The sequence below is a fragment of the Protopterus annectens genome, chromosome 3.part0, assembly GCF_019279795.1.
Source record: "Protopterus annectens isolate FY-2018-M chromosome 3.part0, PAN1.0, whole genome shotgun sequence".
Lineage (NCBI taxonomy): Eukaryota > Metazoa > Chordata > Ceratodontiformes > Protopteridae > Protopterus > Protopterus annectens.
In genome coordinates, this window is record NC_056731.1 from 1,394,369,163 (window position 1) to 1,394,388,111 (window position 18,949).

Consider the following 18,949-nt stretch of genomic DNA (forward strand, 5'->3'; position numbering starts at 1 on the left):
TGTCTTTAGTGGATGACATCCTTGCTGCCCTTATGCACTGTCCCTTCAGGATATTCTTGAAAATGTGCTTGGGATGACAGCTGCCAAATTCAATGTAGTCGTTAGAAAATGTTGTTTTTCTATATATCTTTGAACTAAATCCATGTGAAGTTGTACTGATGAATGTATCTAAGTAGGCTATCCCCAAAAGTTCTTTTTTATATGTGAATCTCAGGAAATCAGTGCTTGAATTAATGAAGTCTATAAATCTTGAATATCTTCTTTTTGGCCCTTCCATATTATAAATATGTCGTCCAAAAATCTTGAATACAATGAAATGCTCTTGAAAAATTCACTTTGGAAGAGAAATTGATTTTCCCATTCTAGCATAACTAGGTTAGCGAATATGGGGGCACAAGATGCCCCATAGCCACTCCTAGTTTGCCTGAAGTATTCACCTTCAAATTCAATGTAGTTGTGGTCCAAAATTAACCCCATCATATCCAAAATAAGGGAAATTTTGTCCCAACTCAATCCTGAGTACCTTTTTAAACTGTTCTCAAAATATTCCAGTCCTGTTGTGTATGGGATGCAAGAAAATAAATCTTGAACATCTATTGTTAAAAATGTTATTTCTTCTGACCATACATCAACTGTTAACCTACTCAGAAATTCCCAGGAGTCCTTTATAAGGTGCGGCACTGAATCATAAATATGCTTTGTCCACTGGTCAATCGCCACACCCAAATTGTAGGTTTTAGAATTAGAACCTGCTATGATCGGCCTAAATGGTGGTGTCTCTACTGACTTGTGAATCTTCGGAATACCGAAGATATGGGCCAATCTTGGGTGTTCAGTTCTCAAAAACTTATAAATCTCGTTTGTTATACGGTTGTCCAGTAAATATTCTTCAATCACTAGATCTATCCTGTGATGGCCTATATTTATTTGATTCAATGAAACTTCTTCATAGTTGTTTGATAAGAAAAGAATGTCCTGTATGGCTCTGATATAGTTAATAGTATCAAAAATAATGATGCCCCCACCCTTGTCAGGCTTCATGAGTCTAATGTTTTTGTTGTTCACAATTTGTTGTAAACAGTCTCTCTCTCCTTTAGTTAAATTGTCATTGAACATAGAGTTCAGTGAATTGGTCTTATAGATGTCCCTATTTAGTTTGTAAATGTCTTTAATTACCATCTTTTCAAAATTAACAATTTGTGGGTGGGAAATTGGTATGTATGCACTTCTTTTGCTAAGTCGTGTGGTATAGTTTACCCTACTTGAAGGAACATCATCCCTATCTTGAAATTGTAGGGCCAAGTTAAGTCTTCTACAAAATATTTTGATTTCCTTCACCGTGTCAACAAGATTGAATTTTACAGTGGGAATGTATTTCATTCCCTCGAGACCACAGCGGAAAAAAGGTACTGACACTAGAGAGAATTTTACACTCTCATGTTTTGCTGACAGAACTAACAATAAAACTGGTCAGTACGATGTAAGTAATAATAAAAAAGATAAACAGACCTATGGTGTTAGAGATTGTTTAAATAATTTTTTCACTGAAAAAGTGGATTATTTTAATAATAATAACAATGTTGAATTCCCTAGAGATTTCACTGAGGGGAACTCTGAACCCATTAGAGAAAAAATAAATATAATGGGTAAAAAATTAAGTTTATTGAAAAGTGTGAAAATAGATAATGCATACCTGGACAAATGTTTGCAATTGGGTATTGTGCCTAAAGGCATTAGATTTTTTAAGTTACCCTTGGGTATAAAATACACTGAAGAAAGTATATCTGAATTTAATGAGTTGTTTGATAGTTTTGGATTTAATTTTATTAAGAAAGTAATGAAATTTAATGACGGAAAAATTTCTGGTTTAATGAATGAAATTGAGGTCTTGAATGATGAAATTGTGCAAAGTGTCAATTTTGATGACTGGCAGGACCTCTATTACAAACAATTTGTTTATGCAGAAAACAAGGCTAAAAATGTTTACAACAGGAAGGTTAAGAAATTGGAGAGGGACACTGAATTATATAAAGAACACAAAGTATATGTATGGCCACGTTCCAATATAGACAGAGAAGAGGGAGATAGAATTTTCACAAAGAGAAATGAAAAGAGTAGTGAACAGTCAAATTTTCGAGGAGGGAGATATCACCCACCACCAAAGCAATACCAAAGGAAGCATTGAAATTTAACAAGAATGATTCTAAAGTGAAATGTTACAAGGGAAATGACTGTCCAAAGAGCCCTAAAGTTACAACCATGGATAATATTAACAACAATTTAGGTAACATTACATCAAAGGAAGGCCACAACAGTTTAACTAAAGTTGATGGAAACCCAGTTAATTTAGAGGAGGTACCTTTCGAATCTGGTTCCTCTATTGGTAACAGAAAGGGCCCTTTGATTTCAACCCTAGCGGGTTTCAAAGTTTATAATTATACTGAATTCTTTGTGTCTCAAGATTTTTACAATCTTTTCAGTAAGGGAATGAAATACATTCCCACTGTAAAATTCAATCTTGTTGACACGGTGAAGGAAATCAAAATATTTTGTAGAAGACTTAACTTGGCCCTACAATTTCAAGATAGGGATGATGTTCCTTCAAGTAGGGTAAACTATACCACACGACTTAGCAAAAGAAGTGCATACATACCGATTTCCCACCCACAAATTGTTAATTTTGAAAAGATGGTAATTAAAGACATTTACAAACTAAATAGGGACATCTATAAGACCAATTCACTGAACTCTATGTTCAATGACAATTTAACTAAAGGAGAGAGAGACTGTTTACAACAAATTGTGAACAACAAAAACATTAGACTCGTGAAGCCTGACAAGGGTGGGGGCATCATTATTTTTGATACTATTAACTATATCAGAGCCATACAGGACATTCTTTTCTTATCAAACAACTATGAAGAAGTTTCATTGAATCAAATAAATATAGGCCATCACAGGATAGATCTAGTGATTGAAGAATATTTACTGGACAACCGTATAACAAACGAGATTTATAATTTTTTGAGAACTGAACACCCAAGATTGGCCCATATCTTCGGTATTCCGAAGATTCACAAGTCAGTAGAGACACCACCATTTAGGCCGATCATAGCAGGTTCTAATTCTAAAACCTACAATTTGGGTGTGGCGATTGACCAGTGGACAAAGCATATTTATGATTCAGTGCCGCACCTTATAAAGGACTCCTGGGAATTTCTGAGTAGGTTAACAGTTGATGTATGGTCAGAAGAAATAACATTTTTAACAATAGATGTTCAAGATTTATTTTCTTGCATCCCATACACAACAGGACTGGAATATTTTGAGAACAGTTTAAAAGGTACTCAGGATTGAGTTGGGACAAAATTTCCCTTATTTTGGATATGATGGGGTTAATTTTGGACCACAACTACATTGAATTTGAAGGTGAATACTTCAGGCAAACTAGGGGAGTGGCTATGGGGGCATCTTGTGCCCCCATATTCGCTAACCTAGTTATGCTAGAATGGGAAAATCAATTTCTCTTCCAAAGTGAATATTTCAAGAGCATTTCATTGTATTCAAGATTTTTGGACGACATATTTATAATATGGAAGGGCCAAAAAGAAGACATTCCAAGATTTATAGACTTCATTAATTCAAGCACTGATTTCCTGAGATTCACATATAAAAAAGAACTTTGGGATAGCCTACTTAGATACATTCATCAGTACAACTTCACATGGATTTAGTTCAAAGATATATAGAAAACAACATTTTCTAACTACATTGAATTTGGCAGCTGTCATCCCAAGCACATTTTCAAGAATATCCTGAAGGGACAGTGCATAAGGGCAGCAAGGATGTCATCCACTAAAGACACCATGGAGAAAGAAATTGAAGGAATTGCAAAGATGTTTCTAGAAAGAAAATACCCGAGAGGGATGGTGGAAGAAGTAACGCTCTGGGTCAAAAAGAATTGGAACATCAAATACAAGTCCCTATTAGGTGTCCATTTTGAATCAAAGAACAAGAAAACCTGTTTAGGAGTTAACAAAACAGTGTGTGTAATTAGATTCAATCCTTACTCAAACATTGTGAAAGACATCCTTAAAAGATATTGGGAACTGTTAACCTCCACTGACAACATCAAAACACACATAGGGACTAATTTGACCTGTGTATTTAAAACAGCACCAAACTTGAAAAAATTACTGGAGGTACAATCAACTAATAACAATAAAAACAACAAGAAGATTTGGAGTGGGACAAGAAGCTGCGGTAGTTGTAATTATTGTAAATACATTAATGAGAACAAGACCACAACATTGGACAACTTTTCAAAAACTAGAGTGAAGAGTATTAGGGGCAATTGTAATAGTCAAAGGGTGGTGTACCTTGCCCTGTGCACCATCTGTTCTGCCTATTACGTAGGCAAGACGGAAAGGAAACTCAGGGCAAGGATATATGAACACCTATACAAAATCAGGAAAAAGGATACAAAGAATGCACTTAGCAGGCATGTATTAGACAAAGGACAAGAACATACATTTAAATTTTTTATAATAGATCAGGTGGAAATGACAGTATATGGGGGTAATTGGAAAACTTTTTTATCTTACAAGGAGAGTGAGTGGCAAATTATTTGTGATGCCACAACCCCCCCCGGCCTAAACGACTATATTAGCATTAAACCTTTTTTAGTGTTGGACCGGGTATGACCTTCCTGGGATTATTTATACCCATGGAGCATTTTTATGTTAAACACAATACATTTTTTAAGTATTATTTAAAATTATTAGTACACATCTTAACTAAACAAGAGTGACCATATAAATATGAAATGCCTATATAATATACAAAAAATTTTTTTGCATTTGTATTTAAGGCACATATTATAATTGTCAGGTATGTCAGTAATGATTGAACTAGTTTTTAATACTGAAATTTTTGTTTAATCAATTAAATTTATATAAAAAGTTTTTAACGTTTTTAAAATTTTGAACAACTTTTTGGCGCCAAATTGAGTATAAAAGGGGTGTGCCAATTGGTAATGGTGGTTCTGAAGAAATCTGAGAGATCAGATGAAAGCGCTTAACCATCTACATGAATGGAGTGTTTTGTGGTTTAAAATTAAATAAACCTGTGTTTTTACGACAACGGAGTTTGTTCTTCAAGCTGGAGTGGGTGTACGTGGAGTACTGTTATTCTAGTTGGTAGTGTGATAGTCATAAATAAATAACATTAGGAATTTACCTTATATGCCTTTAGTCAGGAACAACACTTCAGGATGTGCAAACAGAATTTTTTTTCTTACAGCGCAGGGAGTCAGTCTTCATAGCCCTTGATGAAGCATTCCTACTTTACATACAAAAACTGTATTTTTATACATTTTCTTTTCAAACTGCTTATGCAATTTCATTACGTTATAATGACTGTGTCCTATAGAAACTTTACAGATGTCCTCATCCCTCGTGATTTTCGCCTCAGACTTCACGTGAACACCTTCCTATACATGATTCACCTGCTTCCAAGGGGTCTTGTTTCTGACCTTGGATGTTTCAAACCTGCCGTAGCAACAGCGCACTCCTAGCCTGGAGGAGTCAGGCTAACAAATTCCTTTTTGTAATCACTACATGCCTCACTTCATGCAACACTGTCTATACTCTCATTACATACTAAAAGAATGCAGTTTAAAAAGAACAGTAATGCTGTAGCTTATGAAGCTGTATTTTTCCCAGCCCTGCATATCAATTATATTTGCTTTTTTTTTTTTTTTAACAATCATATTATAGCATCATTAATAAAATAAAATTAATATACATTTTAATACGCTGGTCTTGGTCCCATAACAATAGTTATTAAAAATGGATTTTTACTTATGCATACAAATCGTAATATTTTTGCATGTATTAGTTAGGGGTCTTTGTACCTCTTTCTTCGCTTAATCAGACAATGCTGATTTTCAGTAAAAAAAAAAAAAAGAGTTAAGCTTAATAGCCAGTCCCTGGGTTACATATAGAGGACCATTTGGCAGGAACTTGAAATCCCCTGACTTGTTGTTTTCACAGAATAGCTGCAGATTGCTACATAGTCTTTATTCTGGCAGGTTTTTTAGAGATGGAGAAATGCTGCTCATCAGTGCATTTCTTTCGTCGATCAGTGAAATGCTACTGATTGGGATTTCAAAATTAGAAGCCTCCAGCTCACAATTCAACATCATGTCGAGTGTCACTCCCTGGTTACCTACCCTAGAATAGAGGTTATGTATATGGATGGGACGGGGGGGGTGGAAAAGTTGATTGCAGACTGTAAAGTTCAAGGGAGATTAAGACGCACAAACTGTAAAAGTAGTGGGACACTTATGATTCCTAGATTAGGTAGCCTACCAGTTTTTCGTAATTGCTGCATTGTACAAAGTCTTGTCTTGTCTGACGTAGTTCTGCTATTTATCTTTTTGTACTGTTGTCATGGTTTTTATGTCTAGTTTTGTAACTGGCTCACCAGAGTCAAAAATTAAGTATTGTATTACTTATGTCTGTGCATATAGCAGCTACTGCATTTGTGTAGAATTCAGAAATAAGCACTGGAAAATATTTGGGGTTAACTGATAGTGTGAGACTGCAGAAGTCAAACTGCAATGTTCTTGCCAATTATTAAAGCAGTTATGATTTGCAGTTAACATGGTATTCAGATTTTCCGTGTTATGTTTTTAATCTGATGTAATCCTGAAATGCCAGCATATTTGTCTAATGTTCACCCACTGGGTCACCAAACACTTAATATAGTTGATTAGGGATTTATTGCAGTGAACCTAGCAAAACATATTAGTATTAATTGAAACATACATTCTGCCAGATGTACTGCATTTGAAACATCAGTTTTGTTCATTTGATCTTCTTCTTCTTTTGGCTTTTCCCGGTTATGGGTCGCCACAGCGGATCACCTGTTTCCATTTCTTCCTGTCCTCTGCATCTTGCTGTGTCACACCAGCCACCTGCATGTCCTCTCTAACCACATCCATAAACTTTATCTTAGGCCTTCCTCTTTTCCTCTTACCTGGCAGTTTCATCCTTAGCATTCTTTTCCCAATATACCCAGCATCCCTCCTTAGCACATGTCTAAACCAACGCAATTTTGCCTCTCTGGCTTTGTCTCCAAACTGTCCAACCTGGGTTGACCCTCTAATATCCTTATTCCTATTCCTGTCTACCCTCATCACACCCATTGCAAATCTTAACATCTTTAACTCTGCCACATCCAGTTCTGACTCCTGCCTTTTTGTCAGTGCCACTGTCTCAGGCTGACCTTCATTCCTCTCCTCTCTAGAGCATATCTCCACCTGTCCAGGATCTCCTCAACCTGTTCACTACATATCACAATGTCATCTGCAAACATCATAGTCCACGGGGACTCCTGTCTGATCTCGTCTGTCAACCTGTCCATCGCCAGTGCAAATAAGAAAGGGCTCAGAGCTGATCCTTGATGTAATCCCACCTCCACCTTAAACGCATCTGTCACTCCCACTGCAGTCCTCACCAATGTCACACTACTCTCGTACATATACTGTACCACTCTTACATACTTCTCTGCCAATCCCGACTTCCTCATACAATACCACAATTCCTCTGTAGGCACCCTGTCATATGCTTTCTCCAAGTCCACAAAGACACAATGCAACTCCTAACCTTCTCTGTTTGTTCATTTGGTATGATATATTTAACTGTGAGCATTGAATACATAGTAGGGAGGCCAGCCTTGTGGCTTGGAGGACTAAAGCCCTGGCTGCATCTTGGGCAGTTGGTGTTTGATTAGTCCCTCAGGCACTGGGTGGGTCAGGCAGGAAGGCTGAGAGTGAATGCCTGAAGCCAGCCCTGCCACCCATCGTGGGTGGAAGAGTACTTCTTTAATGTGCTGTATAATATCTTCTTGAGAAGTAGAGAATTATCAAGATAGCCTTAGGAGAAGTAATGGCACATGAGATACACACACAATCAGGGAGTCTGTTGGCAGATTATGCTGAGGCATGTAGAAGAACATTTGTAGGCAGTGACACTTGCTGTAGTCACTAACTGTTGGGAAGGAGGAGGGTGTTAGGTAAGGTCCAGGTAGGCAGGACTGGCTTGCACAGCTCCCACTCTGGCAGTACCTAGCTCCAACTGTCTCCCTGATAGATTAAACAAGGTTGATTGGACTCCATTCTTGACTGTGAATGAATGGACCATATGGCTGTCTCCTCGCTCAGGCAGCATCTTGGCTGTCACCTTCACTGAGGAGTGAATGAGGTGACAGTAGTGTAAAGCTGTTGGTTTGAGGGGATCCTACAGTATTGTCTAAAATGTATACAAAATAAAGCTTCACAAGAGGACTGAGGGTCCTTGGTATGCAAGTGTGAAAGGACTTTAATAGGTATGTAACATGAAAGGTTTGTATACTTTACAAGTGCCATACATGCATGCAAATGGAATTATATTTAAAGAATCAACAATGCTCTTCCCTTGAGTTTGATGTATGTAGGCTTTGAAGAGAAAATATTTCATTGAATAGAGTGGACTAATTCTGAAAAAGTGGAAATGATTGGGTTTTGTTGTGAAATGTGTGCATTAAACGGGGAATGCTTGTAAGATTTTATATTGCAGTAGAGAACAAACAGGTTCACAAGCTGTATGGTTATTGCTGCTGTGGATTTGTTTAGGATCTGCATTGGCGACCATTTTTTAGGGCGCAGAAGACATAAGCAATCCAAAGGAAAATAAGGAAACTGACATTACACTACTGTATACAGATATGCAGCAGAAAAATGATTGCTAGAATCTTGCATTTTCTGACTTTACACTGATTATTAGCTTGATTTATTGAATTCAGCATTGAGTTTGCACCTTAATTTTCATAAATTTTGCTGGAAACTTTTAACTGTGTTTGTGTCAGCATTGTTGGTCATAAAATGTTTTGAATATTGATGTAATGTGTGCAAGTCATTGGTGCTGTTTAAACACAGTTTATTATTTTTTTAGGCAAGCTTGGAGTCTACGATGCTGATGGCGATGGGGACTTTGATGTAGAAGATGCAAAAATTCTATTAGGCAAGTTCATTATCACAGTTCTGCAAATTGAATATGCTTCACATTGAAGTGTGTGGATGTTGTCCTTGTGTTAATCACTGTTACTTTGCCGAACTTTCTGTATGCTATAAATTTGTTTTTCATTTCTCAGTAACTACTCTCTGCTTATTTTGGCTTGCACTGAAGTCTCTTTTCCATTCACCATACAGAAGCCATTGATCGATTTGAGTGCCATTTCAGCAGTCTGTTGTCCGAACATAAAGTACCCGTGGCACTGCTATTTCTACTAGTTAGAAAATAAAGGTGTGGTACCTGCCATTTCCTGATTTGTATTGTAGAAGCACATATCTTAAAGGTTTTCTTTCGAGTGGTCTCATTATTGGTAGAAAGCCTGAAACATAGTCGTGTATGTATCTGTGCAACCCAAACCAAACTAAGAATTACAGTACAGGGTTTACTTTGCCATGGGAGAATATCAGCAAAATCCACAATCAATTACTGATTTTTTTTTTTTTTGTGAGGATGGGATTGTTTGTTTTTTTTTTTTTAAATTGATTGTGGATTTTGGTATATTCCTTTGTGACAACGTAACCCTGTGTCATGATTCTTGGTAGAAAGCATGCCTAACTTCATCTCCACACCACTAGCATCTTCATAGAACTGTTGTCCTACTACAGTGTATCCATGCGCCTGCAGGAACCATGCTACCAAAACTATGCCCTAGTACAATGTCTTCATGCATCTGCATGAAGCTCATTACTAGAACTATACTTCCTTTGTCCAAAACATGAGTGGTCTACAACAGTACCCATTCATTTTCCTTGCAGAGGGTGATAAGTATTATGTAGCAGTTTTCTTGTTTTAAGCCTTGCCCTCATTGTTTTCCAATTCATCTTCACTCATCCTTCAATGTTGCATTTACTGTTTTTCTTTGGTACAAGTTGCTAATTTTCTAGGTCTAGTGCAGTGCTACAGAAAGATGAAGCATTACCTGTGACACCGGTGATGGGGTTTGATTAGTGCCTCTGGCATTGGAGGAGACGGATGCATTTGAGAGAGGAGTGGTGGAGCAGAAACCACTTGCCTCTTTTGGATAAGGAGAGAAGTGTGCAAGCTTTATGGGGAAGGGGCTCCCACACTGATGTGGTCCTTCCTGCTAGTGACCTGGGAAGATATCCTTTAGTGCCTTATGGCAAGGTGCTGGATTGCTCACTGGGAGCACTCTCGTGGAAGTGAGGAGACTGCCCAGTGCAGTCAACCCGTTCCATGGCTTCTTGCAGGGCAAACAGAATTGGAACAACTTCAAAGCACCCCTAATAACTGCATTAGTGATGTCCCACCTTGGTGATGGGAATGAATGTGCTATTCACTATTTTGTTTATATTTGTTTTCTTTTGCTTGCCTGTCTGCAGGGAGTGTGGCATATGCAGGTATGTAAGAGTGCTGTAGGATTTTGGAAGATTAGTTTATGCTGTAATGAGGGAGGTGGTCAAGAATGAGTTGGCCAATGGAGAACAAACTAAAGGTGTAAACAAGGTAAGGAAATAAGCCAGGAATGGAATGGTGGAAGAAGAAGGCAAAAAGGCCATTTTGACTACATAGGAATGTGAGGCTAACAGTGAGGGGGAAATGATTGGGCCTACATGAGAGTGAAAGGTGGGGTGGTAAGAATGTGGAGGTGGCAGACTACATGGACACTAACAAGTAGGGCAATGGTTAGAGTAAGGAAAGCAAAGGTTAATGTTGAAAAAGAGCTAGGAGAAAGGACAGAGCTGACCATACTGAGAAGTAACAGGCAGAAGATCACAGAGGACTGAAAAAAGAGGAACTGACTGAATACTTTTCCTTTGTGAATACTAAATGAAGCAAGGGGAGGGTATCATTGCTGGGAGGACAGGCAATGCAGAATGTGGAGAGCAGTGGACAGACACCAGGATAAAGAAAGAAAAGGTTCAAAGAGACCTACCTGCTCTGATAAAGCATAAAACCGAGATAGGCTGCCCTCCAGAGTGCTGAAAAGTAGAAATCTGACCATCGAGTTGGCAGACTTTCTGCCAGATAACTGGCAAGTGCAAAATGACTGGAAAGCAGCAGTTGTGGTACCCCTGCAAAAGGGGTAGCAGAAACAGACCTGTTGGCATTTTAGTGCTGGAGAAAATCCTGATGGGAAAGTGAGTAACATTTATAAAAGATATTCATGTCCAGGTCAGCAACCAACATGGTAGCCCAATTGTTGTACCTTGGGGAATATTATGTAAATTCTCTTGAGTTCCTACTACTGAATTCACATCTTCCATACCAAATATTTTCATAAATTACTTCAGAAATGTACCCCCTTTGTTGTAGTTTCCCTTCTAGGCACCCCAGGTACATTCTCATTGTTGCAAATCAAATTCCAGTCCCTACATGTAAGTAATATTCACTGCTGAAAGCTGATTTATTTTCCGCAAAATGTTCTTGAGCTCCGTAATAGCAGTTTTATGTGGAATATAAATACATAGCAGAGTAATCCTCATCCCTTGCCAGTAGCCCCTTACTACCACAAATTTGCCATTATATTTTTTCCACTTCTGTCAACACTGGAGTTCCTTTAGCAATTAATATAAGTACTCCTGTTTTACTTTGTTCCTGATATTCTGCTGAACAGTCATCCTGAACTCTTTTCTTTATCAAATTCACATGCTCAGTTCTTTCTAAACGTGTCTCCTGTAGCATTGCTGTTTGCACTCTGGATTTCGTAATTTAATTAAATATTCTTTCCTGTTTGTCTGTACCTGTGAGACCATTCATATTCCAAGATAATTTAGAAACTGTTGCTATTATAAGACGTCATTATTTCCACCTGCTATATACGACAGCTTTTTAAATGTGTATATTACCAGCTTTTCTGATGCATGCAGCCACTAATGTTTGGCAGGTTGATCCTTTACACAGTTTATTCTTTTCTCCATTTGAACGTATGTCACATTTTGCAAGACTTTTTTTTTGTTTAAATGAAAACCCTCGAAAAGCACCCTCAGAACCTATTAACATAATACAAGCATACAAAACTATACATGTTCAAAAAATGAAGTTTAATCTTCCTAATCGGAACAGTTGCCCCAGACAGCTGCAAACACAAGCATTAGTTAACCTAAACTTGAGGTTATCCATGCTAAGAATCACATTACTTCCTGTGTTCCAACTAACACCAGTTGGTGTTTTTATCTTTATTCTCCAACTAGATATGAAAAATAGTTTGCATGCTTTCAGAAAACATTAACTTGTAGTCTCGAAGGAACCAGTGCATTGGCTGTTTTTTATTGCTAGTCAACTTGTCTTCATGGAAACATAAGACCATGTAGCCCTCGGCTGCAGGCTTCTGAAGACGAGCTGAAACATTTATTGCTAAAGGAAAACTTTTCATTACATTTAAGGACAGATTCCAGAAGAGTTGCTCTCAGTGTAAGTCTGCCTTAATTCCAAAAGATGTACTCAAATGCAAGTGACTTACTTCAGTGTAAGGCCTATCTATAAACAGGCTTTTTATGGGCAGTGGATTCCTGCTGTGGACTGCCAGTCCAATTGCTTATTTGTACTTTCATAAAATTAGTACAGTCTGCTCCTTCTAGTTTTTCTGTTACAGCAGAAAGTCAAAGGTTTTTCCCTATGTGCTCTGTCCTCTAATTCTATCTTTTATTTTTAAATGTCTCTTCCTGTGCAGTCTCGTGCTCAGCCAGCCTTCTCTTCATTTCAATCTCTGATTTTTGAAGTTTTATCAGCTCATCTGAATATATGTTTAAAGCGTCTTTCATTTTTTTCTAACCTTTTGTTAGTTGAAGAACTGTTTGTGCTTTTACTTTAATCAGCTGTGACCACATTTGACTTATTTTTGCTCTAGATTACTAAAGCCATGTCTTGCACCAAATATGGCCCTTGAACTGCTTTTTGCTGAACAGAGACTGCTAAGATTTAATATAAATTCACTAAACTGTACTGTTTTTGACTACACTGCTCTCAGTTACGCTCTGCAAAATTAAATGAAGAGCTGTACAATTAAGAAAAGCTTTTTGACAAGATTGTAAAAAGTAAACACTGTGACTCTTTCCTAACCATCCCAGCCACAAACATACACAAAAAATGTAATGACCTTATTGTTTCCCAGTGATCAGGGACTGAAACCTTTGACAGGAATTGAACATTGTTAATTGTGTTCACTAGAGGGCATGAAGATTGGGTTACATAAAGCAAATTGAAAACAGGAGTATGGTGATGATGAGGTAGTAGGTGGGTGGTAACAACTGGGATGTATCAGGTTAAGTTTCTTTAGTTCAGAATGTTAGACTCTGGGATTGTCTCTTAAAGTTGACTGTTTTTATCATACTTGATTTACACTTCAGCATTTTTCCTTGGTATAGGATTTCATATTACATGTAAAGAAGCAAGCGCTCTGTGCCAGACATGTTAGACACTCATTTGTAGATTTTATGTGTTTTTCCTTTACAAGCATTTCTTCATATATGAAGTATTTTGTTTCAATGGGCAATATATGCTGACACCCTTCGTAGGCCTAATTTTGGAATCGGGACAATAGACAAGACAAAACAAAGTATGTAATACTGTACTGTAAGATGTTTTATAGTGAATGAGGTTTCTTTTGAGAATATTAAGATTTACAGAATTGTTATAGAAGTGGGAAGACAGAGGATTTTTTTTTGGCACCAAACTTTATTTTGATCAGAAAATTGTATCTTGAGCAACTTTTTCCAAGAGTCTCAGCTGTGAAGATGCGCCAGAGGTGATGAATTCTGTTCAGAATTTAGATTGTGCAGTACAGTGCCATACAATTTCAAGTTTTGTAATTGCATTCTCTTTAGATTGTTTTTTCTTAATGATGAAACAGAATTATCAATCACTGTAAAATGAACTCTAGTGTTTTATTTTGTAATTTAAGTTGCAACAGAGCTTAATTTAATTTGTTACGTTATATATTTAAATCATACAGATCTAAATGTCAGGCCCAGTTGCATTGGCTATCTTGTACTCCTTTGTTGATTATGTACCTAGTTGTAATAATTGCTAGAAATGTTTGCAATTTGTATAGGTTGTGTTTCATACCTTTATTGTGGAGCATTTTCCCTGGGCCTACACTGAAAATGGGCCCCACCCCAGTAATAAAAACTTAAACAAGTAAGGAAAGTAGCAAAAAAAAAAAACAACAAAACATAGGCCTGAAGACCACTGCTAGGCTAGGCCGAAAGCCTAAACGTTGCAATAAAAATTTAAGGAAGCCTTTAGAGAACGGCCTTTGGATTACGTTAAAAAAGTTTTAGAAAACCATCCCGTGATTTGGAAAGAAGAAGGTTAACGTCAAATTGTCAGCAGCAGTGGAGAAACTCTTACTTCATCTGGATACTTGTCAACAGGTGCATGGAACATTTTGACGAACTTCTCTGAATATGATGGAGAGGTCCTCCTGAAAGAAGGCAGTAACATAAGTAGCTGATGGAATAGGATCCAGTTCTGTTGGTGTGGTCACTGTGATGACAGTGAGACTGTAGGAGTGGATGAAATTTAGCCAGAATTACTGAAGGTACTTAACAAAGAGTGTTGTGGTTAACATGTTTCATCGGTGTTACCCCGAAAGCTGGGACAGTACCACTAGATTGTGAAACTGGAATAGTAGCTCCTACTTCCAAAAAAAAGGGACAGGATGATGACATTGTAGCTATAGAGGGTCATGCTGCTTAGATTTCCTAGGAGAGGCTCCACTGAGGTGCTGTAAAGGGAAGATCATCCAGCTGTTACATTTCTGATGTGGGAGGTGCAGTGTGGGTTTGTGTCTTGTCTATGGAGCAGAGAACCAAATCTTTGTCCTTACACTGGTATTGGAAGGGTGTGGAGTTCGCCAGCACTGTCTGCACATGTTTTATAGACATGGGGAGGGCTGTGACCATGTATAACCCTGGGATTTCGGCTACTGGCTGAGGCTCTTGACACCCCCATGGTGCCTTTTTTAGGCAGTGTCACAAAGACAAAACTCCCATTGTAAAAGTACCAACCAAAAACAACCTCAAGGTCATGTTGCTAAACACTAGCAGTCTTAATGTGAAACTGCACTCATTGGAAATAATCCTCACCCTGGAGGATGCAGGCATTTGTGCAGTAACGGAGACCTGGTTCAGGGCTGTGCAGAGAACCCCAGCCATACCGGGTTACACCTCCTTCCACACGTTCAGACCACAAATTGAAGGCAAAAAACTAAAGGAGGCAGTGTGCCAGTATTCATAAAGGATAAATCCACCTCCAGATTGGTTAAACCGTATGACACCCAAGAGGTACTTCAGGTGCAGTTAACTGTTGGTAGGACACCTGTTCAAGTCATTGGCAGGTACTGAACCCCCTCCATGAATCAGGGCACTAAGTCTGCGTATTTGGATCAGCTTGAGTCTATCAAGATGCATCCTAACATCGTAGTTTTGGGTGACTTTACCCTAGTATTGACTGGGTGAATTACTCATGCTAAAACTCACCTGCCCAAAGGTCAACTCCAATGCCAAGGTTGATACCCCCACCAGGGGTGCCAACTTCCTGGACCTGGTATTTACAAATATGGGAGACCACTGTAGCTCCCACACTGTGAGCTCATCCCTCGTGATATCTGACCACAAATCAGTCTCATTTGAGGTAACTGTCACACCTGACCCTACCAGCAACTAGACTAACAAAACTTCTCCAGAGCAGATTATAACCTCTTACGGAATGGTGTAAATAGCTTCATTGCACCTGTCCCCTCAGACGGAACTGGTAAATATGCCAAGCTCTACACCGATGCCCTATACAAGCACCTGTATAACTACATAGACTCAGCAGTACCTGTTAGGACCAGAACAAGCTTTCAAGGAAAAGCAAACCTGCCTGGTGGACAACCGCCATTAACAGGCTTTACATTAAAAGGAAGAAACTGTTGTCCAAGAGTAAACTGGAGACATTCTCTTCTCCTCTCTAAGGTGAAAAACGCAGCATCAGTAGTGGGACCTGATAACATCCCAGGCTGTGAACTGCATGGGCTCAAACAAGAGTTAGCATCACCATTGGCTACTCTTTTCAGTCACAGTCTAAGCATCGGCTTCATCCCAGCTGAATGAAAAACAGCCACTGTTATCCCCCTGCACAAAGGTGGAGCTTCTACTGACCCCAGGAACTGTAGACTTATTATCCTGACTAGCCTCATCTGCAAGGCCATGGAGAGAATCATCATGGACCTTATCAACAAAGATATAGGTAATCTCGAAACACTAGATCCTTGTCAGTTTGGATTTGTCAAGGGGAGGTCATGCTTGTTAAACCTGGTGGACTTCTTCGAGACAGTCACAAGGGCCCTGGACAAGGGGAAATCTGTGCATACAGCCTACCTAGGCCTGCCAAGGCATTTGACACTATCCCTCACTCAGGCATCATTTGAAAACTCTCCCAGCTAGACATCAGCCCTTATATTGTAAGATGGGTTGCAAACTAGCTCTCTGATAGAACCCATACAGTCAAAATAGGGGAGTCCACCTCCTAGAACCCATACAGTCAAAATAGAGGAGTCCACTTCCAACAGCAGACCCTTTACCACTGGTGCTTCACAGGGATCGGTCCTGGGAACTCTACTGTTTGGAATCTATTTCTCTGAAGTACAAGCTAAAACCAAGTGACTGTGGCTGACAAAGGTTGCTGATGACTGCAGACTGGGTGTGGTCATAAAATCTCCAAACTATGTAAACATCCTTCAGTAAGGTTTTATGCAAACAAATGATTGGTGCCAAAGTCATGGCTTCAAACTCAATGCAAATTACTACATCTATGGCAAGACCTGAAGTACGTACTCTGTGATGAGAGATCTGGGCACTCAGGTTAACAGCAACTTTGCTTTTGATCACCATGTTCCCCCAAAATGTTAAGTAGGGCATTCTATATGGCTCACCTCATAGGTAAGGGTATTGCCTCAAGAAAAAGTGAAGTTATCAACTCCCTGCACTCTTCACTCATAAGGCCAATAATTGAGTAAAACGCTTCTTTTGTCATGTACCCTTCAAAGCACCTGCAGCAATTGGAGAGACCACAAAGGTTCCTCACAAAGAAAATTTCAAGGTCATTAGCAGCTCTCTCCTATGTGGATCTGCTGAAATCAGTGTCACTTTAGTCTATTTCAAACAGACTACTCAGAGGCAGTCACAGCCTTGCATATAAGGTGATCTCTGACCTTGCTTTATTGCCTGTAATCAGAAGAAACAGAAATATCAGAATCCTGATCAGAAGAATCAGAAGGAAAAGCAGTTCTGGGTCTCTTAGAGGGGGAAGGCTGACTTAAAGTAATAAGGTCTTCAGCCATTCTAAGCATTTGTTTTTTAGACATATGGGCCTGACCATGTGGTTTGGACGTCGGTTTTCTAGGCGTGGATCAAGTTTTAGGCCTGGCTGAAGAAAATGGCGTTGGTTTAAAATACAAATCTGTAGGCCTGAAAACACCCTCAGAAGCCGGTGCCTGCACTACAGCTCCGGACCCATCCGGGTAGAGACATCCGCAGGTTCCATAGTTGAAGAGGCATCTCGCAGCATACCGGACTCCAAATGGGTCTCAGTAGAGGCCTGCAAATCTGAAGTAGTGGATATCAGGGGCTGCGAAAGCTCCTCACCGAGTACCGGCGAAATGGCGACTAGCATAACAGAAGTGTCGTCGGCAGTTTTGGACCTATGCGGTCTGTCTCTGTCTTTATCCTTATGTTTTTTTGGAATATTGGTAATCGGATGGCTTACCGAAGCCATTTCTGGATAGTTATACTGAGTACCAAAATAATTTGCTACAAAAATAGACCAACGAATACTTCGGGGGTTGAGTAAGGCACAAAACCGACAGCGAGGGACGTCATGGTCTGGGCCTAAGCAAGGGATGCAGTAATTATGAAAGTCTTTGAGGTATTTACTTTCCACAGGTAAGAAAATTGTTAACTTTTACTGACATTGGTTAAGAGCAAGAAAAAGGATCCCCAACGGGGTACTTAGCTTTTTTGAATACTTCGGTTCTGAAGCTCGAAAACGAAAATTTCAGGAGTTGGCTGATTGGCACTTGCAAACTGCTTCTGCTTCGGGCACTGAGCGGCAAGAATGTTTTATACCCCTGATAACCTGGCGTCATGGAAGAAGAGACAGCATCCGACGCAGGAATCCAAGACTCTGCTATTCAGGCCGGCTGAGGGCTACCTGCAGGCAGATAACCCAAATGTAAAGACTGCAACAGTGAAACACGAAGAACATGTACAGTTGTGTACGCTTACCATAAATGTAGATGTTCGAGTGTATTCACTGTTGCAGTCATCACACTTGAGTTATTTGCCTGCAGGTAGCCCTCAGTCGACCCAAATACCAGAGTCTTGGGATTTCTGTGTCAGATGCTGTCGCCTCTTCCATGTCATCAGGTTGTCAGGGGTATAAAACATGCAACAGACACCATTACATCAGTTTTTCTTGCCCCAGACATCAGGGGCCCCCAAAATAGGAAGCAATTACATGGTGTGGAACAACTCCAGTAAAAAGTAAATACCACAGCCATAAGATATGGCCAAAAAAAGGATAGGTAGAAAGTTTAGAAAAGTCAGGGGGCTGGAGGGAGGGTAACCAGGACTGCAACAGTGAATGCACTCTAATACGTACATTTACGGTAAGTGTACACAACTGTACTATGTTCTTCATGTTTCACTGTTGCAGTCATCACACTTGGGTTGATTCCCAAAGCTGAGTAAGGGTGGAGGCAGTCAAGAAGTATTAGGGCTGGCTAGCAGGCCCTGTAAGACTGCTGTGGCAAATCCAGCTCTGGATTTAGAAAGGATAGGCAGGTGGTAATGCTTGGTGAAAGTATGTACAGAACTCCAGGTTGCAGCTTC

The 18,949-nt window shown here is 39.2% G+C and overlaps 1 protein-coding gene across 5 annotated transcripts in view; it reads left to right on the top strand.

Annotated features, from left to right (window-relative positions):
• Positions 1 to 18,949, top strand: part of ASPH (aspartate beta-hydroxylase) — a 597,360-nt gene that overhangs the window by 383,257 nt on the left and 195,154 nt on the right. For all 5 annotated transcript variants that reach the window (XM_044065474.1, XM_044065473.1, XM_044065470.1 and 2 more), the window contains one exon: positions 8,997 to 9,065. In XM_044065474.1, the coding sequence (XP_043921409.1) occupies positions 8,997 to 9,065 (69 nt within the window). The remainder of the gene's footprint in view (positions 1 to 8,996; positions 9,066 to 18,949) is intronic.